Genomic DNA, 26,147 nt, shown 5'->3' with positions numbered 1-26,147 from the left:
AAACCCCAAATCCAACCAAAAAAACCACACAAACAAAAGGGGGAGGAGGGGACACAAGGTGACCGGATAGCGGTGACACCCGAGGATGGGGTGACACCCGAGGGTGAGGTGACACCCTGGGGTGGGGTTGGGGACTCAGCTGGGGCAGCCGAAGAGCGTCATGGCCTCGGCGAACTCGATGAAGTCCTGGCAGCGAGCCTGCAGGGCCGGGTCCTGGCACGAGGCCTCCGAGGGCCACTCCTCGAGCCACGTGTCCTTCCCAATCAGGTACGAGAAGCTGGGGACACGGGGACAGGTGTGGGGACACGGGGACAGGTGTGGGGACAGGTGTGGGGACACGGGGATAGGTGTGGAGACATGGGGATAGGCGTGAGGACAGGTGTGGGGACATGGGGATAGGTGTGGGGACAGGCGTGGGGACACGGGGACAGGTGTGGGGACAGGGGGACAGGTGTGGGGACACTGGGGATAGGTGTGGGGACAGGTGTGGGGACATGGGGATAGGTTTGGGGACATGGGGACAGGCGTGGAGACACGGGGACAGGTGTGGGAACAGACGTGGGGACATGGGGACAGACGTGGGGACACGGGGATAGATGTGGGGACATGGGGACAGACGTGGGGACACAGGGACAGATGTGGGGACAGCGGGGACAATAGGGACAATAGAGGTAGTGGGGACTTTGGGGACAATGGGGATATTGGGGACATTTGGGACAATGGGGACACTGGGGACCATCTCCCTCCCGTGTCCCTCCCTGTCCCCATCTCCTCCTTGTCCCCTCTGTCCCTATCCCGTGTCACCGTCCCTGTGTCCTCCCCCGTCCCTGTGTCCCGTGTCCCCTCAAGTGTCCCCATGCCCTCCTTGGTCCTTGTGTCCCCTGTCCCTGTGTCCCCCCCATCCCTCTGTCCCTCCCTGTCCCCTCTGTCCTTGTCCCCCACTGTCCCCGTGTCCCCATGTCCCCCATCCCCATGTCCCCCAATCTTTGTCTCCCCCACCCCTTTGTTCCCCTGTCCCTGTGTCCCCCCACCCTCATGTCACCCCTGCTGTCCCTGTGTCCCTCTGTCCCTCCTCCCTAGTCCCAGTGTCCCCCATCCCCGGGTCCCCCTGTCCCTTTCGTCCCCATCCCAGTGTCCCTGTCCCATGTCCCATGTCCTCCCCCGTGTCCCCTCGTGTCCCCCCGTGTCCTCCCCCGTGTCCCCCCGTGTCCCCCCATGTCCTCCCCCGTGTCCCCCCGTGTCCCCCCCCGTGTCCCCCCGTGTCCCCCCGTGTCCCCCCGTGTCCCTACTGTCTGCCGGTGACCCAGAGGTCGCTGGCCTGTCCCCAGACCAGGTAGTCCTGTCCCTTGCGCAGCTTCAGGGTGTCCCTGCACTGCTGGTGGCTCACAAAGATCCTGTTGCTCCCGGTGGGGTCCTCGTCCGTGCCTGGTCACCATGTCACCGTGTCACCTCCACCCCCCCAACCAGGGCAGCTGTGGTGGCTCCACCCCCCTGGTGGCACCAGCCGTGGTGGCACCAGGTCCCTCCAGATTTGCCACCAGCCTTGGGGGTCTCCGACCCACCTGGGTGACAGCAGCCCCAGGAGGGTGACACCGACCCACCCAGGTGACACCAACCCCACCTGGGTGACACCGACCCCAGGGGAGTGACACCGACCCACCCAGGTGACACCAGCCCCACCTGAGTCACACCAACCCCACCCGGGTGACACCAGCCCCACCTGGGTGACATTCACCCCACCTGGCTGTCCCCAGCCGGCCCACTTGAGTGTCCCCAGCTGCAGGTGACCCCCACCATGTCCCTCCAAGGTGGCCTTGTCCCCACCCCACAGTGGCCTTGTCCCCACCCTGCAGTGGCCGTACCCATCTTGATGACCGACAGGACCTTCATGATGTAATTGTCGTGGGACGGGGTCTCCTCTCGGGCCTCCAGCCTCACCTTGTACACTGCCAGGGGACACGGGGACAGCGCTGTCACCCCCGCCAGGGTGGCCCTGCCATGTCCCCAACGTCCCTAACTCCAATAGCCATGAGCACTTATCACCCAATGTCCCCAATGACCCCCATGTCCCCAATCCCCCTGATGTCCCCAGTGTCCCCACTGTCCCCAATATGCCCAATGCCACCAATGTCCCAATTGCCTCCAATCCCACTATGTCCCCAATGTCCCCGATGTCCCCATTGTCCCCAATGTCTCACTGTCCCCAATATCCCTTCATTGTCCCCAATGTCCCCATTGTCCCCAATCCCTCAACATCCCCAATGTCCCCAATGTCCTCCCATGTCCCTGCTGTCCCCAATGTCCCCAATGTCCCCAATGTCCACATTGTCCCCAATGTCTCACTGTCCCCAATATCCCCTCATTGTCTCCAATGTCCCCATTGTCCCCATGTCCCACCGAAGTCCACCCCGGGCTCGCAGGCACGCTCGATGCGTTGGTTGACGGTGATGGCCTCGGCCTGCTCCTGCCGCTTGAAGCAGCTCTCTGTGGGGACACGGGGACATCACGGGGACATCACGGGGACAGAGCCACGACAAGGTCAACTGTGGCAGGGACGTGTCCCCATCACAGCCGTGACATGTGACATTGTGCCACCGTGTCCCACCATGGCTGTGACGTGTCCCATCATGACCATGGCATGTCCCATTGTGGCCATGACACGTGTTCATCCTGGCTGCGACAGGGACATGTCACTTGTCCCATCATGGCAGGGACATGTCCCCTCACAGCCGTGACACGTGACATCGTGTCCCACCATGGCTGTGGCTTGTCCCATCATGACCGTGACACGTTTCCACCATGGCTGTGACGTGTCCCCGCCCCGCCAGGGCTGTCTGTCCCCGTGTCCCTGCTTTCCCCGCGTCCCCAGTGTCACCTTCGGCGCAGCGACAAACGTCCCCCTGGCAGATCTTGTTCAGTTTCCCTCCCTCCTTGTCCGGGTGGTAGAACCGGGTGCAGCGGTCATCTGTGGGGACGTGGGGACATCAGGGGACAGCACGGGACATCACCCAGGGGCGTGGAGGTCACACAGAGGTGACACGGGTGGCAGGGGTCACACAGGTCACACAGGTGACAGAGGTGATGCAGGTGACAGTTGACACAGGTGACATGAGACACAGGTGACAGAGGTGACCCAAGAGACATGTGACAGAGGTGACAGAGGTGATACAGGTAACCCAGGTGACACAGCTGGCACAGGTGACAGAGGTGACACAGGTGACACATAGGGTACATGGGGGTGACCCAGGTGACATAGGTGACCCAGATGACGCAGGGACAGGTGACACAAGTGACACAGTGACCCAGGTGACACAGGTGACCCACTGACACAGTGACACAGGTGACACACAGGTGACACACAGGTGACCCTGGGACACAGTTACCCAGGTGACCCACTGACCCAGGTGACACAGTGACCCAGGTGACCCAGGTGACACACAGGTGACACACAGGTGACACACAGGTGACCCACCGATGCTGTAGTAGCTGTAGACACTGACGGCCGCGGGCTGGATCAGCCCCACCTGGAACCGCTGGTGGGCCTTGAAGGTGAAACACTCCTGGGCCTTGTGGGACACCTGGGGACAGCAACGGGGACAGGGACAGGGGACAGGGGACAGGGACATGGGGACAGAAGGACAAGGGATATGGGGACAGGGACAAGGATAGGGGACGGGACAGGGGACAGGGACAGGGACATGGGGACAGGGGTCACTGGCGTGGCACTCAGGCTTTGAATCGCCTCCCCAGTCCACCTGGTCCTGTCCCCAGCCATGTCCCCAACCCCAGCTGTGTCCCTGTCCCTGCCTTGTCCCTCTCCCGTCCCCAGCTCCATCTTGGTCTTTGTGATGTCTTGTCCCCATCCTGTCCCATCTTGTCCCCACCCCGTCCCATCATGTCCCCATCCCCTCCCTGTCCCACCTTGTCATTGTCCCATCTTGTCCTCGTCACCATTCCTGTCCTGTCCCATCCCCACCCCCAATGTCCCCAGTGTCCCCACCTTATCCAGGTAAATGACGACGTTGCTCCGCTCTTTGGCCTGGTCCAGCTCGAACTTGGAGATGTACCTGTCCACCCCCTCGGACAGCTGGGGACAGCGGGGACAGCGTGACACGGGGCATGGGGGCCACAGGGGGACATGGGGGCCACAGTGGGACACGTGGGGACAGCGTGACACGGGGCATGGGGGCCACAGTGGGACATGGGGGCCACAGGGGGACACGTGGGGACAGAGGGACATGGGGCATGGGGGACACAGGGGGACATGGGGGCCACAGGGGGACATGGGGGCCACAGGGGGACATGTGGGGACAGCGTGACATGGGGCATGGGGGACACAGGAGGACACGTGGGGACAGCGTGACATGGGGCATGGGGGACACAGGGGGACATGTGGGGACAGTGTGACACGGGGCATGGGGGCCACAGGAGGACACGTGGGGACAGCGTGACATGGGGCATGGGGGACACAGGGGGACATGGGGGCCACAGGGGGACACGTGGGGACAGAGGGACATGGGGGACACGTGGGGACACAGGGGGACATGCAGGGACACCGGGAACAGAGTGACACAGGGTATGGGGGACATGGGGGGACACGCAGGGACACCAGGGACAGAGTGACACAGGGGACATACAGGGTCACAGTGACACTGGACACATGGGGACACACAAGGACAATGGGGATGTGGGGACACAAGGACGCACATGTGACAGTGTGGGGACACAAGGACACACATGTGACAGTGTGGGGACATGGTGACACACGATGGCACAGAGACAAGGGGTCCTCGTCTCACCCAGGTCCCCCTGCGTGTCCCCATGTCCCCCCTACCCGGTGTCCCCATGTGTCCCCATCGATGTCCCCATGTCCCCACACTGACCCTCCTCAGGTCCTGGACGTCCGGTGAGAAGCCCGTGAGCATGGACACGTCCAGGATGGACATGGTGGCATCCACGGTGTCCAGGTACCTGTGGGGACAAGGCTGAGGCCACCCCTCCCTGTCCCCAAGCCCCGCAGTGTCCCCAACATCCCCCTCCCCGATGTCCCCATACCCAAAGGTCCCCACGGGACAAGGCTGGTCTGAGCACTCTTTGTCCCCAGTGTCCCCATCCTTGTCCCTGATGTCCCCAATGTCTCTCCCTCCCATTCCCCTCCCTGTCCCCAGTGTCCCCATCCTATCCCTGATGTCCCTGTCCCCAATGTCCCCACCTTATCTCCCAATGTCCCTGTTCCCAATGTCCCCTCCCTGTCCCTGCTGTCTCCAATGTCCCCACTGTCCCCCCACTGTCCCCACTGTCCCCAATGTCCCCACCTAGTGCAGATGGTGATCTTGATAGACCTGATGACGTCCTCCTCTTCCTTGCCTGGGTGGGGACAACGAGGGGACATCGAAGGGGACTCGGGGCACACACAGGGGACACGGGGAGTGGCTCGGGGGGACACAGCAAAGACAGGGGAGGGGACAGTTGGGGACTCACCCGTGTCCACCTCCTCCACGTCCACGCTCAGGTCGAATTTGTCACATTTGTTGTCCTTCTCAGGGACCTTGGCATGGTATACGGTCACCACTGTCATTGTCCCCTTGCCCACGCCTTCGGCCTTCACCGTGAAGTCCTCGTTCAGCTTGGTCTGAGGGGACAGGGGACGATGGGAGGGGACAGGGGACATCCCCAGGAGGGACAGGGGATATGTGGGGACATGGAGGGGACACAGAAGGGACAGGCAGGACACAGAGGGAGTGGCAGAGATAGAGGGCACAGGGACACTGAAGGACACGGAGGGGACGCGGAGATGAGGAGGACAGGGAGGTGACAGGGACATTGCAGGTCACAGCAAGGGAGGGGACAAGGCCAGACTGGGACATCCCAAACCTTGTGAGGACACAGAGGGGACACAGAGGGGACAAAGTCAGCTTGGGACATGGAGGTGACCAGGTCATCCTGGGACGTGGAGGTGACAAGGACACTCAAGGGACAAGACCAAGGTCAGGCTGGGACATCCCAAGCCATGAGAGGACACAGAGGGGACAAAGTCAGCCTGAGACATGGAGGTGACATGGAGGGGACAAGGCCAAGCTGGGACATGGAGGTGACAAGGACATTCCAGGGAGGGGACAAGGTCATCCTGAGACACCCCAAACCTTGAGAGGACACAGAGGTGACAGGACACGGAGGGGACATGGAGGGGACAAAGACAATGGTGGCCACTGTGATGGGACAGAATTATCCCAGGTCACGAGGACACCCAGATGCGACAGTGACAGTGACAGGTACCTCGGTGGAGCGTGCCACCAGCGCGTTGCGGTTCTCGATGCGGTACTTGACCGGGCTGGCGCGGCGCGGCAGCAGCACCGACACATCCAGCTCCAGCTGCTGTTGGGCCTGCGCGGACACCTGGTACTGGGCCAGCGCTTGGAACACCAGGATGGTGGCCTGAGGGGACATCAGGGTCACCAGGGCTTGGGGACACTTGTGGAGAGGTCACAAGGGGTTCTGGATGGCCCGAGGGGATAGTGGTGTCACCAAGGCTTGGAGACACCAGCTGGAGGGTCCACAGGGGCTTCTGGATGGCCCTGGTGGCCCGAGGGGACAGTAGTGTCACCAGGGCTTGGAGACACTGGGAGGAGAGGCCACAAGTGCTCCTGGGTGTCCTGAGGGGACATCAGGGTCACCAGGACTTGGGGACACTCATGGAGAGGTCACAAGGGCTCCTGGGTGTCCTGAGGGGACACCGATGTCACCACAACTTGGGGACACTAGGTGGAGAGACCACAAGGGCTCCTGGGTGTCCTGAGGGGACACGATGACTTGGGGACATCGGCTGGAGCACCCCCAAATGCTTCTCAGTGACCTTTGAGCTCCTGTGCCACCAAAGACATCCCCAAAACGACAACCCCCACCCTTGTCACCCCCAGTGCCACCAGGTGCCCCTGAGATGTCCCCACGGGTGCCTGGGGTGGGGCGTGTCCCTTGTCCCACCTGGGTGGAGCCGTAGCCCCCTCCGTAGTAGTTCTGCTGGGTGAGCCACCGGACCACCGGCCCGGCCAGCTCCGACTTCTTCATCTGCAGCAGGGCCAGCAGGGCGTAGGATGTGCCCTCGATGTTGTAGGTGCGGGCGTTGTGCTCCTCCCAGCTGGCTCCACCTGTGGGAACATCGGGGATGTCCCGTCAGCCACCAGGGACCCCACGGCCATCTCAGCCCAGCCCCCGAATTGTAAACCCGGGGTGGGGTGTCCTCTCAGGAGGATCCAAAACTGCTTCTGGAGAATCTCAGGAGAACCCAAAACCACCTTCCCTGATCCCAATTTCAACCCTTTTAACACCAAGGTGAGATGTCACCTTTGAGAACCTCAGGAGGACCCAAAACTGCCTCCCCTGACCCCAAATTCCAAGCTGGGTGAGGATTCAGATCTTCAGAACCTCAGGAGAGCCCAAAACCACCTCCCCTGATCCAGTTTCAATCCTCTTAATCCCAAGGTGAGATGTCACCTTTGAGAACCTCAGGAGGACCCAAAACCACTTTTCCTGACCCCAGTTTTGACCCCCCCCTTGAGGTGTCACGTTTGGAGAACCTCATGAAGACCCAAAACCACCTCTTTTCACCCCAACTTTGACCCTTCTCTTGAGGTGTCACCTTTGGAGAGCCTCATGAGGAACTTCTCGCTCTTGAGTTTCCCGGCCAGGGCCAGCGCGTAGGACGCCAGGGCCACCGTGTAGGGCCGAGCCAGCTGCTCGTAGCGCCGGGCCAGGAAGCCGGCGGCTTTGTCGATGCTCTCATCCAAGTTCTGGGAAGGAAGGATGGAAAATTTGGGATCTCAGGTGGCTTCCTTGAGGGCCTGGCACCTCAGGAATGTCCCTGTCCCCACGTGGGGTCACTCACGTTGACGTGGTCCTTGCAGGTGTCCCGTGCTTCCTTCAGGGCGATGAGGACAAAGGCGGTGAGGGACACCTCAGGCTCGGCGCCTTGGTAACCTCCCTGTGGGGGAAAAAAAGGGGAAAAACATCGGGATCGGGATTTTCCCAGTGCTTGGGGATCTCCCAGCAGCTCATTCCAAAGATCTGTCCTAGACTGGTCTGAGGGACATCAAAAAAATATCAAAGGACACCCAAGGGACACCCAAAGAACATCCAAGAGATGCTGAAGGGACACCCAAAAAATCACCCAAGGGACATTCAAGAGACACCCAAGGGACACCCAAAAAAACACCCAAGGGACACTCAAGGGACATCAAAACTTCATCCAAGGGACGTCCAAAGGGACACCCAAGGGACACTTAAAGGACATCCAAGGGACACCCAAACAAACACTCTAAGGACACCTAAGGAATGTTTGACCATCACCTGGTCTTCACTCAAGGAAAGGCCAAGGAACGCAGAAAAAAACACCCAAAAAACACCCAAAACCCAGCCAAATTTCAACCAGGGAACGCTCAAAGAGTGCCCAAAGTTCACCAGATCTTCACCCAAGGAAAGTCCAAGGAATGCCCAAGGAACGCCATAAAAAACACCCAAAACCACCCAAAAAACACCCATAGAGTGCCTGAGGTTCACCTGATCTTCACCCAAGGAAAGTCCAAGGAACACCCAAGAAATGCCATAAAAATTCCCAAAACAACCCAAAATGACCCCAGAAACACCCAAAAAACACCCAAGGAAGGCCCAAAGTTAACCAGACCTTCCCCCAAAACCCACACTAAAACTCCCACCTTTCACCCAACCCCCACCCGAGGTCCCCCCAAACTTTGGCCACCAGCAGTGACAGGGTCCCGGTGTCCCCCTACCACCATCTCCTTATGGATGACGGGCGCGTCCTCCTGGAAAACCCCGTCCGGCTTCTGCTTGTTGAGGATGAGCCACTTGATGGGGCCGCAGATCTCGCCGTGCTCGATGTCCACCAGCTTCTTGGCCATGGCGAACACCTTGACCACGTAGGCAGTCAACCTGGGGAGGGACACACCTGACCGTCACATCCAGTCCTGTCACCTGGGCCGGGTGGTGGCGGTGGCGGCGGGACCCTCACCAGGTGCTGGAGGGGCGGTTGATGAAGGCGGCATAGGAGCTGTCGGGCTTGCGGAAGGCCAACTGTTGGGTGTAACCTGTGGAGGAGATGGTTGGTCAATGCCACGGGTGGCCAGTGGTGGATTCAGGCCACCAATGGCTTCTAACCATTGGTCAACACAAGGGTTGGCCACCAATGGCCTCCAACCTTTGGTCAACACAAGGGTTGGCCACCAATGGCTTCTAACCACTGGTCAATGTAAGCAGTGGCCATGGTGGACTCAGGCCACCAATGGCCTCCAACCTTTGGTCAACACAAGGGTTGGCCACCAATGGCCTCCAACCACTGGTCACTGTGAAGGGTGGCCAGCAGTGGACTCAGGCCACCAAGGGCTTCCAACTGTTGGCCAGCACAAGGGGTGGCCAGTGATGGCCTCAGGCCACCAATATCTTTCAGTCATTGGTCAATGAGAGAAGTGGCCAGTGGTGGCCTCAGGCCACCAACACCCTCAACCATTGGCCAACACAAACGATCACCCACTCAAGCTGAGGAACCCTCAGGGCCACCAACCCACTATGGAGCCCATCCCAGTACAAACCAGTAACTCTGGAAACCCCAAACTGGCATCACCCCACCCAGAGTGGTGACCTTCTGCACCACCCCAGAGGATGACCTGAGAGAAGATAGCAAGGGACAAATCCCACCACTTTTGGGGACAAATCCCACCCCTTTTGGGGAAAAATCCTACCACTTTTGGGGACAATCCCACTACTTTTGGGAACAAATCCCACCACTTTTGAGGAAAAAAATCCCACCATTTTTGGGGAAAAAATCCCACCACTTTTGGGGACAAATCCCACCCCTTTTGGGGGGACAAACCCACCACTTTTGAGGTCGTTCCTACCCCTTTTGGGGCTGTTCCCACCTTTCTTGATCAGCTCGATGGCCCCAGCGCGGCGGTCGACGCCGAAGTTCTCCCACTGCAGGGTCTTGTCCAGGTAGTGGACAGCGATGACCGTGGGGGTCATGGCGATCATGTTCTGCTCGCCGCAGCCCGACGGGGTCACAATCAGGTGCTTCAGCTTGTCCCCATCGATGGACTTCTCCACGATGATGGACACGGGGTTGCCTGGGCCGGAAGAACACCCCTGTGTCACACCCGAGGATGCCCCCCCTGTCCCCTCCCTCCCCCTGGGTTGTCCCCAGGTGTCCCCTCCTTGGTGCTCACCCTGGATGCTGACTTTGGTCTCCGACTCCGTGTCGGGGACGATGTCCGAGAGATCTGCGGCCTTCACCCGCTCCTCCTGCACCCCGTCTGTGGAGTGGAGTGGATGTGGGTGACCCCAAATCTTCCCCATCTCCTCACCCCAAAATGCTCAACCCTGAGGTGACCCAGCCCCACCCCACACCAGCGTGTCCCTTGTCTCCTGAGATGTCCCAGAGACACAGCGGGACCTCCAGGGTCCTCAAAAAGATGTCCCAGACGACAGTTGGGTGTCCCTTCTCCCCAGAGATGTCCCCGACCCACACTGGGGTGTCCCTTGTCCCCAAAAATGTCCCCGACTCACACTGGGGTGTCCCTTGTCCCCAAAAATGTCCCCGACCTACACTGGGGTGTCCCTTCTCCCCAGAGATGTCCCCGACCCACACTGGGGTGTCCCTTGTCCCCAAGGATGTCCCAGACCCACAGCAGGGTGTCCCTTGTCCCCAGAGATGTCCCCGACCCGTAGTGGTGTGTCCCTTGTCCCCAGAGATGTCACTCACTGACTCCCTTGTTCTGAGGGTCCAGCTCCACGATCTTCACCGTCTTCTCCAGCCGCATCCCCTCGGGCTGCCCGGGGCAGAGTCCGGTACTGAAGGTGGGGCTGGGTCTGGGGTCCTCCCCATCCCGACCCCTCTGGACCAGCCAGGAAAGGCCTCCCAGTATAAACCAGCACTCCCCAGTGACACGGGGACAACCCCAGGAGACCACACTTGGCCGTCCTGATGGGACAATCCTCCATCCCAGGGTGAATCCCAGAATCGACCAGATTGGAAAAGGTCATCGAGTCCAACCTGTGACCCAACGTCTCCTTGTCACCCGGACGGTGGCACCGGGTGCCACATCCAGTCCTAAACATCTCTGGGGACGGTGACTCCACCACCTCCCTGGATGTTCCCTGACCACCCTTTTGTGAAGAACTTCTTCCTAATGTCCAACCCAAAGCTCTCCTGGGCAGCTTCAGGCCATGTCCTGCTGTCCTCTCAGTGGTCACCCAGGAGAAGAGCCTGACCCCCACCTGTCCGGACCCTCCTGGAGAGGGATGAGGTCTCCCCTGAGCCTCCTCTTCTCCAAAATTTACAATCCCAGCTCCCTCACAGGACTTGTGCTCCACACCCTTCTCTGCACACACTGCGGCCCCTCAGTGTCCAGCCCAAATTGGGGGTCCCAGAACTGGACACGGCACTTGAGGTGTGGCCAGCACGGGAGGACAATCCCTACCCTGGTCCTTCTAAAATATTAAATTAATAAGGATATTGAATCAAAATATTAAATTGTTAAGGGTATTGAATCAAAATATTGAATCAATAAGGGTATTGAATCAAAATATTGAATCAATAAGGATATAAAATCAAAATACTCAATCAATAAGGGTATCCAGTCAAAATAATAAACCAATAAGGGTATCAATTCTCATGGTCAGCCTGATCCTGTCCAGATGATCAATGAAGAAATTGACTAAAAATATTAAATCAATAAGGGTATCAAATCAAAACATTAAATAAATTAAAATATTAAATACAAATATTAAATCGATAAGGGTTTCAAGTCCCATGGTCAGGCTGACCTTGGTAAGCCCCTTTAGATCATCAATTAATATATTGAATAAAAATATTAAATCAACATGGATATAAAATCAAAATATAAAATCAAAATATTAAATCAAAATATAAAATCAAAATATAAAATCAAAATATTAAATCAAAATATAAAATCAAAATATTAAATCAAAATATAACAATTTATAAAATCAATAAGTATATCAAATCAAAATATTAACTCAATAAGAGTATCAAACCGGACCGGCCACACACTGACCACCTGGGGACACCACGGGTGACACCTGGTGCGTGGTGGACCCGGCCACCACGCTGGGGACACCTGAGGAATGGAGGTGACACCTCCATGGCCACTTACCACGACTCGGAGCTTCTTCTTGACGCCATCGCCCACGTACTGGTTACGGACGGCGGCCTTGACCTCGATGTCGAGCAGGCCGAGCTTGAGGGGGACGATGACGAAGGACACGGTGCGCGAGGACTCGGCCTTCATGCGCAGCACCTGTTGGTAGCGCTGCTTGGCCGTGGAAGGGCTGCACAGGTCGGGGTTGTACACCAGCTCCACCCTCACCTGGATGGGGACGGAGACGTCGCGCTCGGAATCCGGGACCGGGTGACGGCGGCATTCCCACCCCCACCAAAAAAAAAAAAAAGTCCCCAACCGACCGTGATGTCGTGCAGCCAGTAGTTGTAGAGGATGGCGCGGATCTCCACTTGCTCGTTCCTCACCACCGAGTAGGGCAGGCGGAGGTCGATGAAGAATTCCTTCAGCACCGTGATCTCGTAAGGGTCGGCCACGCACAACCCTGGGGTTGGGGACAGGCGGGGCTTTGGGGGGTGTTGCACATCCCCGAGGCAGCCCTGAGGCCTTCAGAGGAAGGCCAGGGAGTCCTCCCAAGGTTTTGGGGATCCAGCAGGAGCTGTGGGATCTTCCCAAGGTTTTGGGGATCCATCAAGAGCTCTATGGGATCTTCCCAAGGTTTAGGAGATCCATCAAGAGCTGTGGGATCTTCCCAAGGTTTAGGAGATCCATCAAGAGCTGTGGGTTTTTCCCAAGGTTTTGGGGATACATCAAGAGCTGTGGGATCTTCCCAAGGTTTTGGGGATACATCAAGAGCTGTGGGATCTTCCCAAGGTTTAGGAGATCCATCAGAATCCAAGGAGTCCTCCCAAGGTTTTGGGGATTCATCAAGAGCTGTGGGATCTTCCCAAGGTTTAGGGGGTCCATCAAGACCCCAGAGTCCTCCTAAGGTTTAGGAATTTTGAATCCCAAAGTTTAGGAGATCCCTCGAGTTCCATGGACTCCCCCCAAGGTTTTGGGAGATTCCTCAAGATCCAAGGAGTCCTCACAAGGTTTAGGGGATCCAACAAACCCCACACAGTTCTCCCAAGTTTAGAAGACCCCTTGAATCCCATGGAATTCCCCCAAAGCTTAGGAGATCCCTCAAGCCCCAAGGAGATCCCTCAAATCCCAAGGATGTCCACCAAGCTCTGGGGCATGTCCCCCTCAGATTTTGGAGATCCCTCAAGTCCCAGTGAACCCATCCAGGCTTTAGGGGACCCTTCAGGTCTCAGGGACTCCCCCACAAAGTTTGGGGACCCCAAGAAGCCCCCTCATCCTCCATGACCCCATACCTTTGGAGGGGGAGAGGCTGACGGCCAGGACCTCCCAGGTGGTGATGGAGTCCTTCAGGTACACGGGCAGCGTCTTGGCCGAGACCCTGGAGAGGACAGGAGTGACCAAAGAGGTCATGGCCCATCCCAGGCCAGGCTCAGGGGGTGTCACCAGGGAACTTCCCTTTTCCCCAAAGATGTCCCAAACCCACAGTGGGACTTCCCCTTTTCCCCAAAGATGTCCCAAACCCACTGTGGGACTTCCCCAAACCCCAAAGATGTCCCAAACCCACTGTGGGACTTCCCCAAACCCCAAAGATGTCCCAAACCCACTGTGGGACTTCCCCAAACCCCAAAGATGTCCCAAACCCACTGTGGGACTTCCCCAAACCCCAAAGATGTCCCAAACCCACAGACCCCCAAGCAGGACCAGGAGAGCTTGGAGATGACCCCTCCAAGAAACCCTGATTCTGGACCAGGAGGTCATCAATGACCTTTGTCTGGATTTGGGGTGACCATAACTGGTCCCCAGAGATGTCCGAGCTGGATGGGGGACCCCAGGGTGGTGGGACAGGAGGTCCAGGCTCACCCCAGATCATTGGGTGGCTCCGTCAGCTGCTCCACCTGCCACAGCCAACTCTCGGGGAAGAGGCTCCGTGAGACGATGTCCTCGTCCGGCGAGAACAGATCGTCCTCCTCCTGGCCTGGGGGTGGTGGCATCGGCCCTCTCGAACGTGGCCCCAGGGCTCCGAGCCCTGAGCAGAGCCGGTATCACCCCAGCGTCACTCAGTGTCACCCCGGTGCCACCCCGGTGCCACCCCTTGTCTTGACCAAGTAAGGTCACCCAACTGCCACTCAAGCATTGCCCAATGTTCATCCGAAGGTTGCCCAAGGATCACAAGAGATGCCCAAGGAACACCCAAACCCCACCCAAGACCCTCCCAGCCTTCACCCAAACTCCACACGAGGAACACCCGAGGAATGCCTGAGGGTCACCTGACCTTCCCCAAGGAACACCCAAGGAACACCCCAAGGAACACCTGACCTTCACCCAAACTTCGCTCACAAAAAATTCCTCAATTTCACCTGAGGTTCTCCAAGGAACACCCAAAACCCACCCAAGACCTTCCCAATTTCCACCCAAGCTCCACCCGAGGTTCCCCCAACCACCCCCAACCTTGTCCCACCCCCTCCCATGACCCAACACTTGCTTCTGGCCAGCCCAGTGCTGGGTGACACGTTCTGCTGGTCCCTCTTGGCCTTGATGTATCTGCAGCAGTCGAGGAAGGCACGGACGCAGGACTCGCCCTCCTGGATGTACTCGCTCCTCTTCTCGCAGCTGTGCCCCATAGGGTTGTCCCTCATCCCGTCCTCGCAGCATTTCCGCTCCAGCTTGTCCGAGTACTCGGCCACTGCCAGACACCGGGACAGGGCTGGGACCGGCCCTGGGGGCTCTTGGGATTGGGAACCTCGGGAATGGGGACCTCGGGGGTGTGGGACACTCTGGTGGCTCTTGGGGCTGTGGAACACTGGTGGCTCTTGGGAGTGTGGGACACTTTGGTGGCTTTTTGGGGATGGGAAACTCTGGTGGCCTTTGGAACATAGGACATTCTGGTGGATCTCGAGAATAGGGACCTCGGGGGTGTGGGACATGGGACACTGGTGGTCCTTGAGATAAGGGGACACTCTGGTGGCCTTTGGGACATGGGGCACTGGTGTCCCTCAGGGACATGGGACACTTCAGCACCTTCAGGGGACAAGGAACACCCTGGTGACCTTGGGAACATCGAACAAGGTGATTCCAGGGGCACAGGAGGCCACAGGGTTCCTGGGGACATGGGACACCCCCAGTGCTCCTGGGGACAAGGGACACTCCCAGTGCCACCTACCCTTGGTGCCCTTGTACTCGGCGAGTGCCAGCGAGCGGCGCTTGCGTTTGGCAGGCTGGGGACACCGGACCTCTGGGGACAGAGGGGACACCGGTCAGGACCCCATGGTGTCACCTCCCAAGGTTCAGGGTCACTGCCTCATCCTTGAGGTGTCACCTCCCCTGTCCCTGAATGTCACCTCCCCCATCCCCGAGGTGTCACACTGCCATATTCTTGAAATGTCACATCCTGGAGGTGTCACCATCACCATCATCCAGGTGACATCACATCCTTAAAGTGTCACCTTCCCCATTCCTGATATGTCACCTCTGCCACCCCTGAATGCCACCTCCCCCATCCCCAAGGTGTCACATCCCCTGTCCCTGAGGTGCCACACGCTTGACGTGTCACCTCCCCCATCCCTGAGATGTCACCTCCCCCATCCCTGAATGTCACCTCCTCCACCATCCCCTGTCACCTGCCCCATCCCCAAGGTGCCACCCCCTGTCCCCAGGGTGCCACCACAGCTGTCCCAGCCGGTCCTACCTGACCGCTGGGGGGTGGTGACCTTGATGTTGGTTGCCAGGCTCAGGCCAGCGTCCGCGAAGACCCCGACGTTGTCCCTGCCGCTGCCCGGCGTGCAGCCGATGTCACTTTTCTCCACTGTGTCCCAAACCTGGGCCCATAGGGAACAGCTGTGACAGCCACTGCCACCACTTGGGGACAGCAGGACAGCTGTGACGGCCACCACCAGGAGACAGGGACAACCAAGATGGTCACCACCAGGGGATGCTGAGGACGGCCATGATGGCCACGTCCCACCATGGGGACATCGAGGACAGGGCCACCCACCCTGGTCTGGGTGAGCTTGTTCTTCTTGCTGAGGACGAAGACCCCCTTGTCCACAGCCACCAGCCCCACGTGGGCCTTGTGGTCACCCTCGATGCGCAGCCTCATCGGTGTCCCCGGCTCGTGGACACGGTTGTCACCTTCTGTCGCCCCCTTCACCACCAGCTGCCACAGACACGGGGGAGGGGGGGTGATGTCCCTAGGGTGCCTCCAAAAGCCACCTTTGTCCCCCCCACCACCACAGGGGACACAAAGTTTGGACCTCCAGGTGCTGTTGGTGGCCATGGGCTTCGTGTCTGGGCCATCACTGGGTCACCAGGGCCACCCAGGAGATGTCTGAGCTCCTCGTGGAGTGTCCAAAGCCACCCAAAGTGACACCAAATCCCCACCAGGGGCCACCCAGGTCCCTCAAGGGCCCCCCAAACCCTTCCAAAAGTTCCTCAAGTCACTCAAGAGCCACCCAAGTCCTTGAGGCCCCCCAGACCGCTCAAGGACCTCCCAAACCCTTCAAGGACCACCCAAACCCTTCAAGGACCCCCCAAACCCTCAAGGACCTCCCTAACCCCTCAAGGACCTCCGAAATCCCTCAAGCTCCCCCAAGCATGTCCAAAACCTCCCGGACCCCTCAAGGGCTACCTCAAGGATCACTCCAGCCACCACCAAGGTTCATCCAATGTCTCCAAGACCCCTTGACCACCCCCTGGGGCCAGCGGGGGACACTCACGGTGCCCATGCAGGTGTCCTTGACGTCTACCCAGACGGAGTCGGCCACGATCTCGCCGGGCAGGACGTAGTAATAGGCCACGATGCGGAAAGAGGGGATGAGCTCGGGAGTCACCGGCAGGGTCATGGTCACCAGGCTCTGGCCGGCCTCGTGCAGCTGCCGGCCAGCTCGGAGGATGCGCCCTTTGCTCATGATCTGTGAGAAAAACGAGCTCAGTGGCCACCTGGACGTTCAGGTGGTCAAGCTGGGGGAGCAGCGGTCATCCACGGCTACCCACCAGGTAGGTGAAGAACGGGACAGAGTTGCGGACATTGTTGTTGCTGGTTTTGAGGTGGAAGTTGACGGCCAGGTTGTCCCCAGGTTGCAGCTCGGTGATGGCCACCGCCAGGTGCAGGAAGTTGCCAGAACCGGCCTGGCTGCGGTAGGCCTCGGCCGTCATCTGCCGTGAGGCCTGGCGCTCCGGGGGCAGCCCCGCCTGGGCCGTCCGCACCTGTGACAGGGGACACGGTGGCACTCGGTCAGCAGGGAGGGACGTGGGCCAGGGTGGGGTCATTGTGGAGGGATTGGCCACCATAGAGGTTCCATAGAGGTCTTGGCCATCATGGAAGGGTGTTGGTCATCATGGAGATTTTGGCCACGGTGGAGGTCTTGGCTACCCTGGAGATCCTGGCCACCACAGAGGTCTTGGCCATTGTGGAGGTGTGTTGGTCATCACGGAGATTTTGGCCACCATGAAAGCCTTGGCCACCCTAGAAATCTTGCTCTCCGTAGAGGTCTTGGCCACTGTAAGAGGCCTTGGCCAACATGGAGGTTTCAGCCGTCATGGAGATCTTGGCCACCACAAAGGGATTGGCCACCACGGAAGTCTTGTCTGCCATGGTCTCCCTGCCCCTTCCTGGTGCCCTGGTCCTTGGTGACCATCTCCATGGTCAAGCTGACCATCAATGTCTTGGCCACTCAACCACCATGGTCCCCCTGACCTTGGCTGGTGGCCATCCTCAGGATCTTGGCCACTTTTGTCTCCCTGGTTTTGGCCATCCCAGTTCCTGGACACTGGTCACCCTGGCCACACGCCACTATGGACAGCTGACCACTGTGGACACCTCCACCAGTGTCTGGGACATCTGTTCATTGGTCACTCTGATGTCTTGGTCAATCCAATTGAGTTGGCCACCATGGTCAGCGTGACCTAGGCTGTCCTGCCTTTGGCCAGTGGTGACCAGGACAGCCCCAATCCTTGGTCACTCTGGACATCTTGACCACCAGTCACCTCAACTTTGACCATCCCAGTTTTTGGCCAACAATGACTGACCAGGATGACCCTTGGATGACCACCATGGGTGTCCAGCCCATCCTGGTCCCCCAATCCTTCTGTCCTGACCCTTGGTGACCACAACCATGGGTCACTCTGGACATCTCAAGCCACCAGGACACTTCCCCATCCCCTCAGCCACCCTGGTGCCACCATGGTGTCCCCACTCACAGTGATGGGGATGCTGTCCTTGTTGGCCGGCATGTTGAGCACGAGTCTGGCCGTGCCATCGCGCTGGGTGGACACCAGGTCTGGGAAGCCATCGGCCTTGACGGTGACACGTGGGGCTGGGGACTGGTCGGGGTTGGTGACATAAACCTGGAAGGGACACCGGGGCACGTGGGGATGTTACATGGGGATGTGAAGTGAGGGAAGGCACACTGGGACAGGGTGGTGGCACTGGGAAGGGACCCTGGGAAGGGGCACTGGGAAGGGGTGGTGGCACCGGGAAAGGGACACTGGGAAGGGGTGGTGGCACCAGGAAGGGGACACTGGGGAGGGACACTGGGAAGGGGTGGTGGCACTGGGAAAGGGACAATGATGCTGGGAAGGGGTGGTGGCACTGGGAAGGGGACACTGGGAAGGGGTGGTGGCACCATGAAGGGACACTGGGAAGGGACAATGATGTTGGGAAGGGGTGGTGGCACTGGGAAGGGGACACTGGGAAGGAGTGGTGGCACTGGGACACCAGGAAGGGCCATCCCAGTGACACAGGGACAGCCCGCGGTCCCCAGCCCCTCTCAGGTGACACAGAGACATCACCCAGGGACCAACTTCTCCACCCCCAACCCCAGCTGTGCCATGTCCCCATCCCAGGCCACGACACCCCGTGGGCCCTGTGCCACCACCCTGGGCCACTGCTGTCCCCAATACGTCACCAACCGTGAGGTCAAAGGGCATCCCTGGCTTGAAGTACTTGGGGGTGTGCGTGAAGTGGATGCTGTAGGGGGACGTCACGATCTGGATGCCACCGCGCTGTGCCTCCACCATGTCACTGCCTGTGGGGACACCGCAGTGGCCATGTCACCTGGGGTCCCTGTCTCCCTGTCCCCTGGCCAGGAATTGCCCCTGGGTGGTCCTAGATGTCCCCAACATCACTTGGCCCTCCATGTCCTCCCTGTGCCCCGTGTCCCCTGTATTCCTTCACTGTCCCTGTCCCCTGTCCTGCTGTCCCTGTCCCCCCATGTCCCCACACAGACCTGACTCGGTGATGACGGTGACAGTGACATAGAGGGAGTGTCCCACGAGCTCCTGGGGGTTGCGGAAGCGCTCGCGCAGGTGCGCCATGGACAGCACGGCCTCGGCGTCACCGTCCTGCACCTGGGGACAAGGGGACAGGGTTGGGGACAGGGTCGGGGACAGCACAGCTTCAGTGTCAGCATCCTGGGGACAGCCAGGGGCAAGAATGGGGACAGGGACAGGGCAGGGGATGGAAATGGGGACAGAGGATGGGGACAGGGACAAGAACAAGGGAATGTGGACAGGAGTGGGGACAGGGATGGGGACAGGGACAGGGTTGGGTGCTGGGACAGGGCTGGGGACAGTGCCAGTGTCAGGGACAGGGCTGGGGACAGTGCCAGGGACAGGGAGAGAGTTGGGCACTGGGACAGGGACAGGGTTGGGGACAGTGCCAGGGACAGGAACAGGGTTGGGGACAGTGCCAGGGACAGGGTTGGGGACAGTGCCAGGCTCACCTGCACGCGTCGCAGGGACTGGGGGATGCTCTTCTTCTCGTCGTCCACCATGACCCCAAAGAGGACAAAGGCCGTCCCCTCCAGGCGCTTCCCGTACAGGTACCTGGGGACAGCCACCATGTCACCATGTCACCGTGTCACTGTGTCACCGTGTCCCCTGCGCATCCCCATTATTGCCATTCCTGTCCCCAGAGCTACCTGGGGACAGCCACCATGTCACCGTGTCACCGTGTCATTGTGTCACCATGTCACTGTGTCACCGTGTCACCATGTCACCGTGTCACCGTGTCATTGTGTCAGTGTGTCACCATGTCACTGTGTCACCTTGTCCCCTGCACATTCACCATTACTGCCATTCCTGCCCCCACAGCTATCTGGGGACAGGCCACCATGTCACCGTATCATCGTGTCACCATGCCACCGTGTCCCCAACACATCCCTGCTGCTCCTGTCCTCACACACCATTCTGTCACCTCATTGTCCCCATCCTGTCACCCCTATTCATGTCACGCCATCCCTGCCACCACCACCACCGATGTCACCATGTCACCCCCACACTCTCCTACCTGTCCCCGTGCCACCCCCAGGGGCAGCAGCAGAGGAGACCTGTCCCCTGTCCCTGTCCCCCATGCAGGTGTGACCCCAAAGGGGACACTTCTGGGGTCACCTGGCCAGGATGGACACCCGGAACTCCTCCTGGCGGTCGATGTACAGGAACTTCTCCTCAGGCTCCAGGGCCACCTCAAAGCTCGGCAGCACTGCAGGGGTGACACCGGTGACACCGATGCCACCCCTTGGGGACAGTCCCCATGGTCCCACCCCCCCACCCCGCACCCACCGTATTCCTTGACCTCGAACTGGGTGCTGAAAACCTGATCCGGAGAATCTTCGAATTTGGCCGAAATTGTCCACATGCCCAAGCTGGAAGAGGTGGCAGAGAGGTGACATTGAGGTGACAGCTCTGGGGGTGTCCCCAGGTCACCACAGCACGGTGCAGGGAGGTGACACCCACCTGACAACCTCGGGCAGGTTGTGGTTGAGGGACAGGATCCCGGTTTTCATCGGGGACGACACCGAGACTTGTTTGATGATGATGTTGTCAGGCGTCTGAGGGGACACGCGCAGGGTGGGGACGGTGGCACGGGTGGCACCGTGTCACCCGCCCCCTGCCCCATGTCACCCCTGTGTCACCCAAGGGCACGCACCTTGACCTCCACGATGACCGTCTTGGCCATTGGCTTCATGAGGTGGTCCACGGTGAAGAGGCGGCAGAGGACTGGGAGGGGACACAAGGGACAAGGTGAGCAGGGACAAGGACAGGGTGAGGGGACACTGGGGACAAGATGAGAGAGGACAAGGACAGGGTGAGGGGACACTGGGGACATCCAGCGTTGGGAGAGGACACTGGGGACAAGGTGAGTATGGGGATGGGGACACCCAGCCCTGGAAGGGGATACTAGGGAGAAGATGAGGGGACACTTGGGGACACCCAGCCCTGGGAGGGGACACTGGGGAGAAGATGAGGGGACACTTGGGAACACCCAGCACTGGGAGGGGACCCCAGGTGTCCCCAGGTGTCCCTGCATGCTCACCAGTAGCCCTGGGGCTGTCCCCATCCCTCTGAGATGTCCCCACAGTGTCCCCATCCCCACCATGTCCCCACAGTGTCCCTATCCCCGCAGCATCCCCAGGTGTCCCCAGATGTCCCCAGGTGCTCACCTGTGGACCCAGGTGTGTAGATGGGTTTGTCGGTCTGCACGAAGATGTGGCCGCTCTGCTGGGACACCAGCAGCACCTTCTCCAGTGTCACCGTGGCCACCTGCGCTGTCACCGTCACAAACTGCTTCCCCTGACCCTGCGGCAGCAGTTTGGCCGGCACCTGTGGGGACAGGGGACACTGGGGACATCCACAGGGAGAGGGGACACTTGTGGGGACAGGGGACACTGGGGATACCAACAGGGACAGGACAGGGGACATCAGGTGACAGCCATGTCCAGAAAATGGAGCTGAGGACAGCAGGGACAGTTCCCAAGGACACCAGGAGTGACCACCCCCATGGGCACCAGGAGTGACCATTCCCTATGGACACCTGGAGTGACCATCCCCCATGGACACCAGGAGTGACCACCCCCATGGGCACCAGGAGTGACCATCCCCCATGGACACCAGGAGTGACCATCCCCCATGGGCACCAAGAGTGACCATTCCCCAAGGACACCAGGAGTGACCACCCCCATGGGCACCAGGAGTGACCATTCCCCATGGATACCTGGAGTGACCACTCCCTAAGGACACCAGGAGTGACCACCCCCCATGGGCACCAGGAGTGACCACCCCCCATGGACACCAGGAGTGACCACTCGCATGGGCACCAGGAGTGACCATTCCCTATGGACACCAGGAGTGACCATTCCCTATGGACACCAGGAGTGACCACCCCCCATGGACACCAGGAGTGACCACTCGCATGGGCACCAGGAGTGACCACCCCCATGGGCACCAGGAGTGACCACCCCCCATGGGCACCTGGAGTGACCACCCCCCATGGGCACCTGGAGTGACCATTCCCCATGGGCACCAGGAGTGACCACCCCATGGACACCAGGAGTGACCACTCCCCATGGGCACCAGGAGTGACCATTCCCTATGGACACCAGGAGTGACCACCCCCCATGGACACCAGGAGTGACCACTCCCCATGGACACCAGGAGTGACCACCCCCATGGACACCAGGAGTGACCACCCCCCATGGATACCTGGAGTGACCACTCCCTAAGGACACCAGGAGTGACCACCCCCCATGGGCACCAGGAGTGACCACCCCCCATGGACACCAGGAGTGACCACTCGCATGGGCACCAGGAGTGACCATTCCCTATGGACACCAGGAGTGACCATTCCCTATGGACACCAGGAGTGACCACCCCCCATGGACACCAGGAGTGACCACTCGCATGGACACCAGGAGTGACCACTCGCATGGGCACCAGGAGTGACCACCCCCATGGGCACCAGGAGTGACCACCCCCCATGGGCACCTGGAGTGACCACCCCCCATGGGCACCTGGAGTGACCATTCCCCATGGGCACCAGGAGCGACCACCCCATGGACACCAGGAGTGACCACTCCCCATGGGCACCAGGAGTGACCATTCCCTATGGACACCAGGAGTGACCACCCCCCATGGACACCAGGAGTGACCACCCCCCATGGACACCAGGAGTGACCACTCGCATGGGCACCAGCAGTGACCACCCCCCATTGACACCAGGAGTGACCACCCCCCATGGACACCAGGAGTGACCACTCCCCATGGACACCAGGAGTGACCACCCCCCATGGACACCAGGAGTGACCACTCGCATGGGCACCAGGAGTGACCACCCCCATGGGCACCTGGAGTGACCACCCCCCATTGACACCAGGAGTGACCACTCCCCATGGACACCAGGAGTGACCACTCCCCATGGACACCAGGAGTGACCACCTCCCCTTCCCCCACCCTCCGGCCATTCCCCACCCCCGGTCCAGGGTTCAGCCGCAGTTTCCCCTCGTGATCAGTGACCGCTGTGACAATGACCCCTCACAGTGACCAGGGGGTGGTGACAGTGACCCGGGGCGGGGTCGGTGACAGTGACATCGTACCTTGATGGTGGCAGTGGCCATCATGCCCTCGGCCGGGCTCAGGGCCACGCGGGTCTGGAACAGGACCTGGCGCTTCTGGGGGAAGTCCTGGACCAGCAGCAAGGCCTCGGTGGCCGTGGTCAGTCCAGGGGCTTCCACGACCACCAGCTCGTCCGTCTCCAGCCTCAGCACGGCCGGGGTCACCATGGTCACCCTGGGGACACCGCGGGGCTGTCATGGGGTCCTAGGGTGGGGTTACAGGACCCACAAACCCCAAAATCGGTCCCCACAACACCTTGGGGATCTCAGAGGATCCAGAAACACCAAAATCTGTCCCCACAACACCTTGGGAATTTCAGAGCATCCAGAAACCCCAAAATCTGTCCCCATGGAGGACCTCAGAACTCACAAACCCCAAAATCTGTCCCTATGTCACCTCAGAGCACACAGAAACCCCAAAATCTGTCCCTGTGTCACCTTGAAGACATCACAGCACCCCCAAACCCCAAAATCTGTCCCTGTGTCACCTTGAAGACATCACAGCACCCCCAAACCCCAAAATCTGTCCCTATGTCACCTTGGGGATCTCGTGGGACCCCATGAACCCCCTGATCTGCCCCATGGGGCTGAAACAACCCCAAATCCCCGCATTTCACCCCAAATCTGTCCCCACTGCACCCCAAGTCCCCCCCTAACACCCCAAATCCCCCATTACATTTGGGTTTAGGGGGTCAATGGCAGATTTGAGATTTTGGGGGATCCCGGATATGGGGAGGGCCCATGGTGGGTGATGGGATTTTTGAGGGGTGGTGATCCCAAAGTTTGGGGGATTCCGAAAGAGGCGATTTTTGGGGGTCCCACAGGCGCGGGAGGGGGATCCTGGGGGTTCCAAAATAGAGGATTTGATGGGGGGATCCCATGGATGGGGGGGGGGGGTCCCAAAAATGGGGATTCCATGGGGGTCCTATGGATGGGGGGGTCCCAATATGGGGATCCCATGGGGGTCCCAAAAATGGGGGGGAGTCCCAAAAATGGGGATCCCACGGGGGTCCCAAAAATGGGGGGGTCCCAAAAATGGGGATCCCACGGGGGTCTCAAAAATGGGGGGTTCCCAAAAATGGGGATTCCATGGGGGTCCCAAAAATGGGGGGCGGGTCCCAAAAATGGGGATCCCATGGGGGTCCCATGGATGAGGGGGGTCCCCAAAAACGGGGATTCCATGGGGGTCTCATAGGTGGGGGTGTCCCATGGTCTGGGGAGGGTTCCCATGGATTGGGGGTCTCCCATGAATGGATGTGGGGGTCCCAAAAATGGGGATTCCATGGGGGGTCCCATGGTTTGGGGGGTCCCATGGGTGGATAGGTGGGGGGGGTCCCATGAGTGGGTGGGGGTCCCATGGGTGGATAGGTGGGGGGGTCCCAATCGCTCACAGCTGGCCGCGGGCGGGGGTCCCGAGCAGCACCACCAGGCCGAGGCCGAGGAGGAAGAGGAGGCCGGGGGGGGTCAGAGCCGGAGCCCCCATGGCCGCAGGGAGGGGACGGGGACAGCGACAGCGACACTGGCCGGGAGATGGGGGGGGAGTTGGGGGTCCCTTTATGGTGGCCCCGGTGGTTAATGGGTAACCCGAGCCCTGGGCCCACCCATGGGTGGGGGGGGAAGGGGGGGGGGGAGGGGCTCCGGCCACCTGCGGCCACCTGGGTGGGGGTGGGGTGACACCACCGGGACCCCCGGACCTCCCTGTGCCAAGGGGGGTGGCACTGGCTGGGGGAGGGGTCCCGCACCCTTGGGTGCCCCTGGGTGGGGGTTGGGGGCCCCCTGCCCCCCTCCCCCCGTGGTGTGGGGGAGGGGCTGCCGGGATGCGAGGTCCTTCCTCATTTCGGGGAAGGCGCTGGCGAGGGGCCACCTCGGGGCTTGCGACATCGGCGGGGACACCCGAGGGGGGGTCGCGACAGGGGACACTGGGGGGACGCTGCTGGGTCCTCCTTGAGACCCTCACCCTCAGTAAGTCATGGACACCTGGGCGGTCCCACCTGTGACCACTGAAAGGACCTGGGTGATCTCCTGGAACTTTGGTAGGACTTGGACACCTGGGGCCCACCTGGATCTGGGCATCTGGGTGATACCTGAGACACCTGAAAGGACCTGGACACCTGGGTGACCTCTGAAAGGACAAGGGTGACCTCCTGGACCCTTAGTAGGACTTGGACTTGAGGTCCACCTGGATCTGACACCCGAGTGACACCTGAGACACCTGAAAGGACCTGGACACCTGGGTGGTCCCACCTGAGACCCCTGATGGGTCCCAGGTCAACTCCTGGACCCCTGGTAGGACCTGGATACCTGGATCTGGACACCTGTGTGACCCCTGAAAGGACCTGGGTCACTTCCTGGGCCTTTGGTAGGGCTTGGACATCTGGGTCCCACCTGCAGCTGGGTCAACCCCAAAACCTTGGTAGGACCCCAACACCTGGGTTCATCCTGAGACCCCCAACAGGATCTGGACACCTGAACCCCTCCTGGACCTCTTGGGCCACCACATCCGGCCACCTGGACACCACCTGGGACCTCCTGGGCCACCATTTCCAGGCCACCTGGATCTCCCCTCAACCTTCTGGGCCACCACGTCTGGCTACCTGGA

At 60.0% G+C, this 26,147-nt stretch overlaps 1 protein-coding gene across 1 annotated transcript; it reads right to left on the bottom strand.

The window, feature by feature from the left end:
* Positions 1–11: 11 nt before the first annotated feature.
* Positions 12–25,031, bottom strand: C3 (complement C3). The gene is made up of 40 exons (XM_062511787.1): positions 24,940–25,031; positions 23,531–23,723; positions 21,602–21,761; positions 21,088–21,158; positions 20,895–20,989; positions 20,721–20,803; positions 20,550–20,640; positions 19,883–19,985; positions 19,388–19,508; positions 19,071–19,186; positions 18,360–18,506; positions 17,154–17,366; positions 16,877–17,071; positions 16,156–16,317; positions 15,850–15,979; positions 15,325–15,396; positions 14,647–14,847; positions 14,025–14,190; positions 13,457–13,542; positions 12,488–12,627; positions 12,180–12,392; positions 10,766–10,832; positions 10,230–10,316; positions 9,927–10,130; positions 9,023–9,098; positions 8,784–8,943; positions 7,883–7,978; positions 7,637–7,787; positions 6,982–7,145; positions 6,277–6,435; positions 5,482–5,632; positions 5,316–5,367; positions 4,884–4,971; positions 4,001–4,087; positions 3,473–3,578; positions 2,876–2,965; positions 2,398–2,484; positions 1,863–1,946; positions 1,290–1,425; positions 12–277 (listed from the first exon to the last, which is right to left on the bottom strand). Exons 1-40 carry the CDS (start codon positions 25,029–25,031, stop codon positions 136–138), a joined length of 5,037 nt encoding a protein of 1,678 aa, XP_062367771.1. The 3' UTR covers positions 12–135.
* Between the last annotated feature and the right edge of the window lie 1,116 nt (positions 25,032–26,147).

The sequence above is a fragment of the Cinclus cinclus genome, chromosome 32, assembly GCF_963662255.1.
Source record: "Cinclus cinclus chromosome 32, bCinCin1.1, whole genome shotgun sequence".
In the NCBI taxonomy this organism is placed as follows: Eukaryota; Metazoa; Chordata; class Aves; order Passeriformes; family Cinclidae; genus Cinclus; species Cinclus cinclus.
Note: the sequence above shows the minus strand (reverse complement) of the source record. Positions and strands in the feature narration are given on the sequence as shown.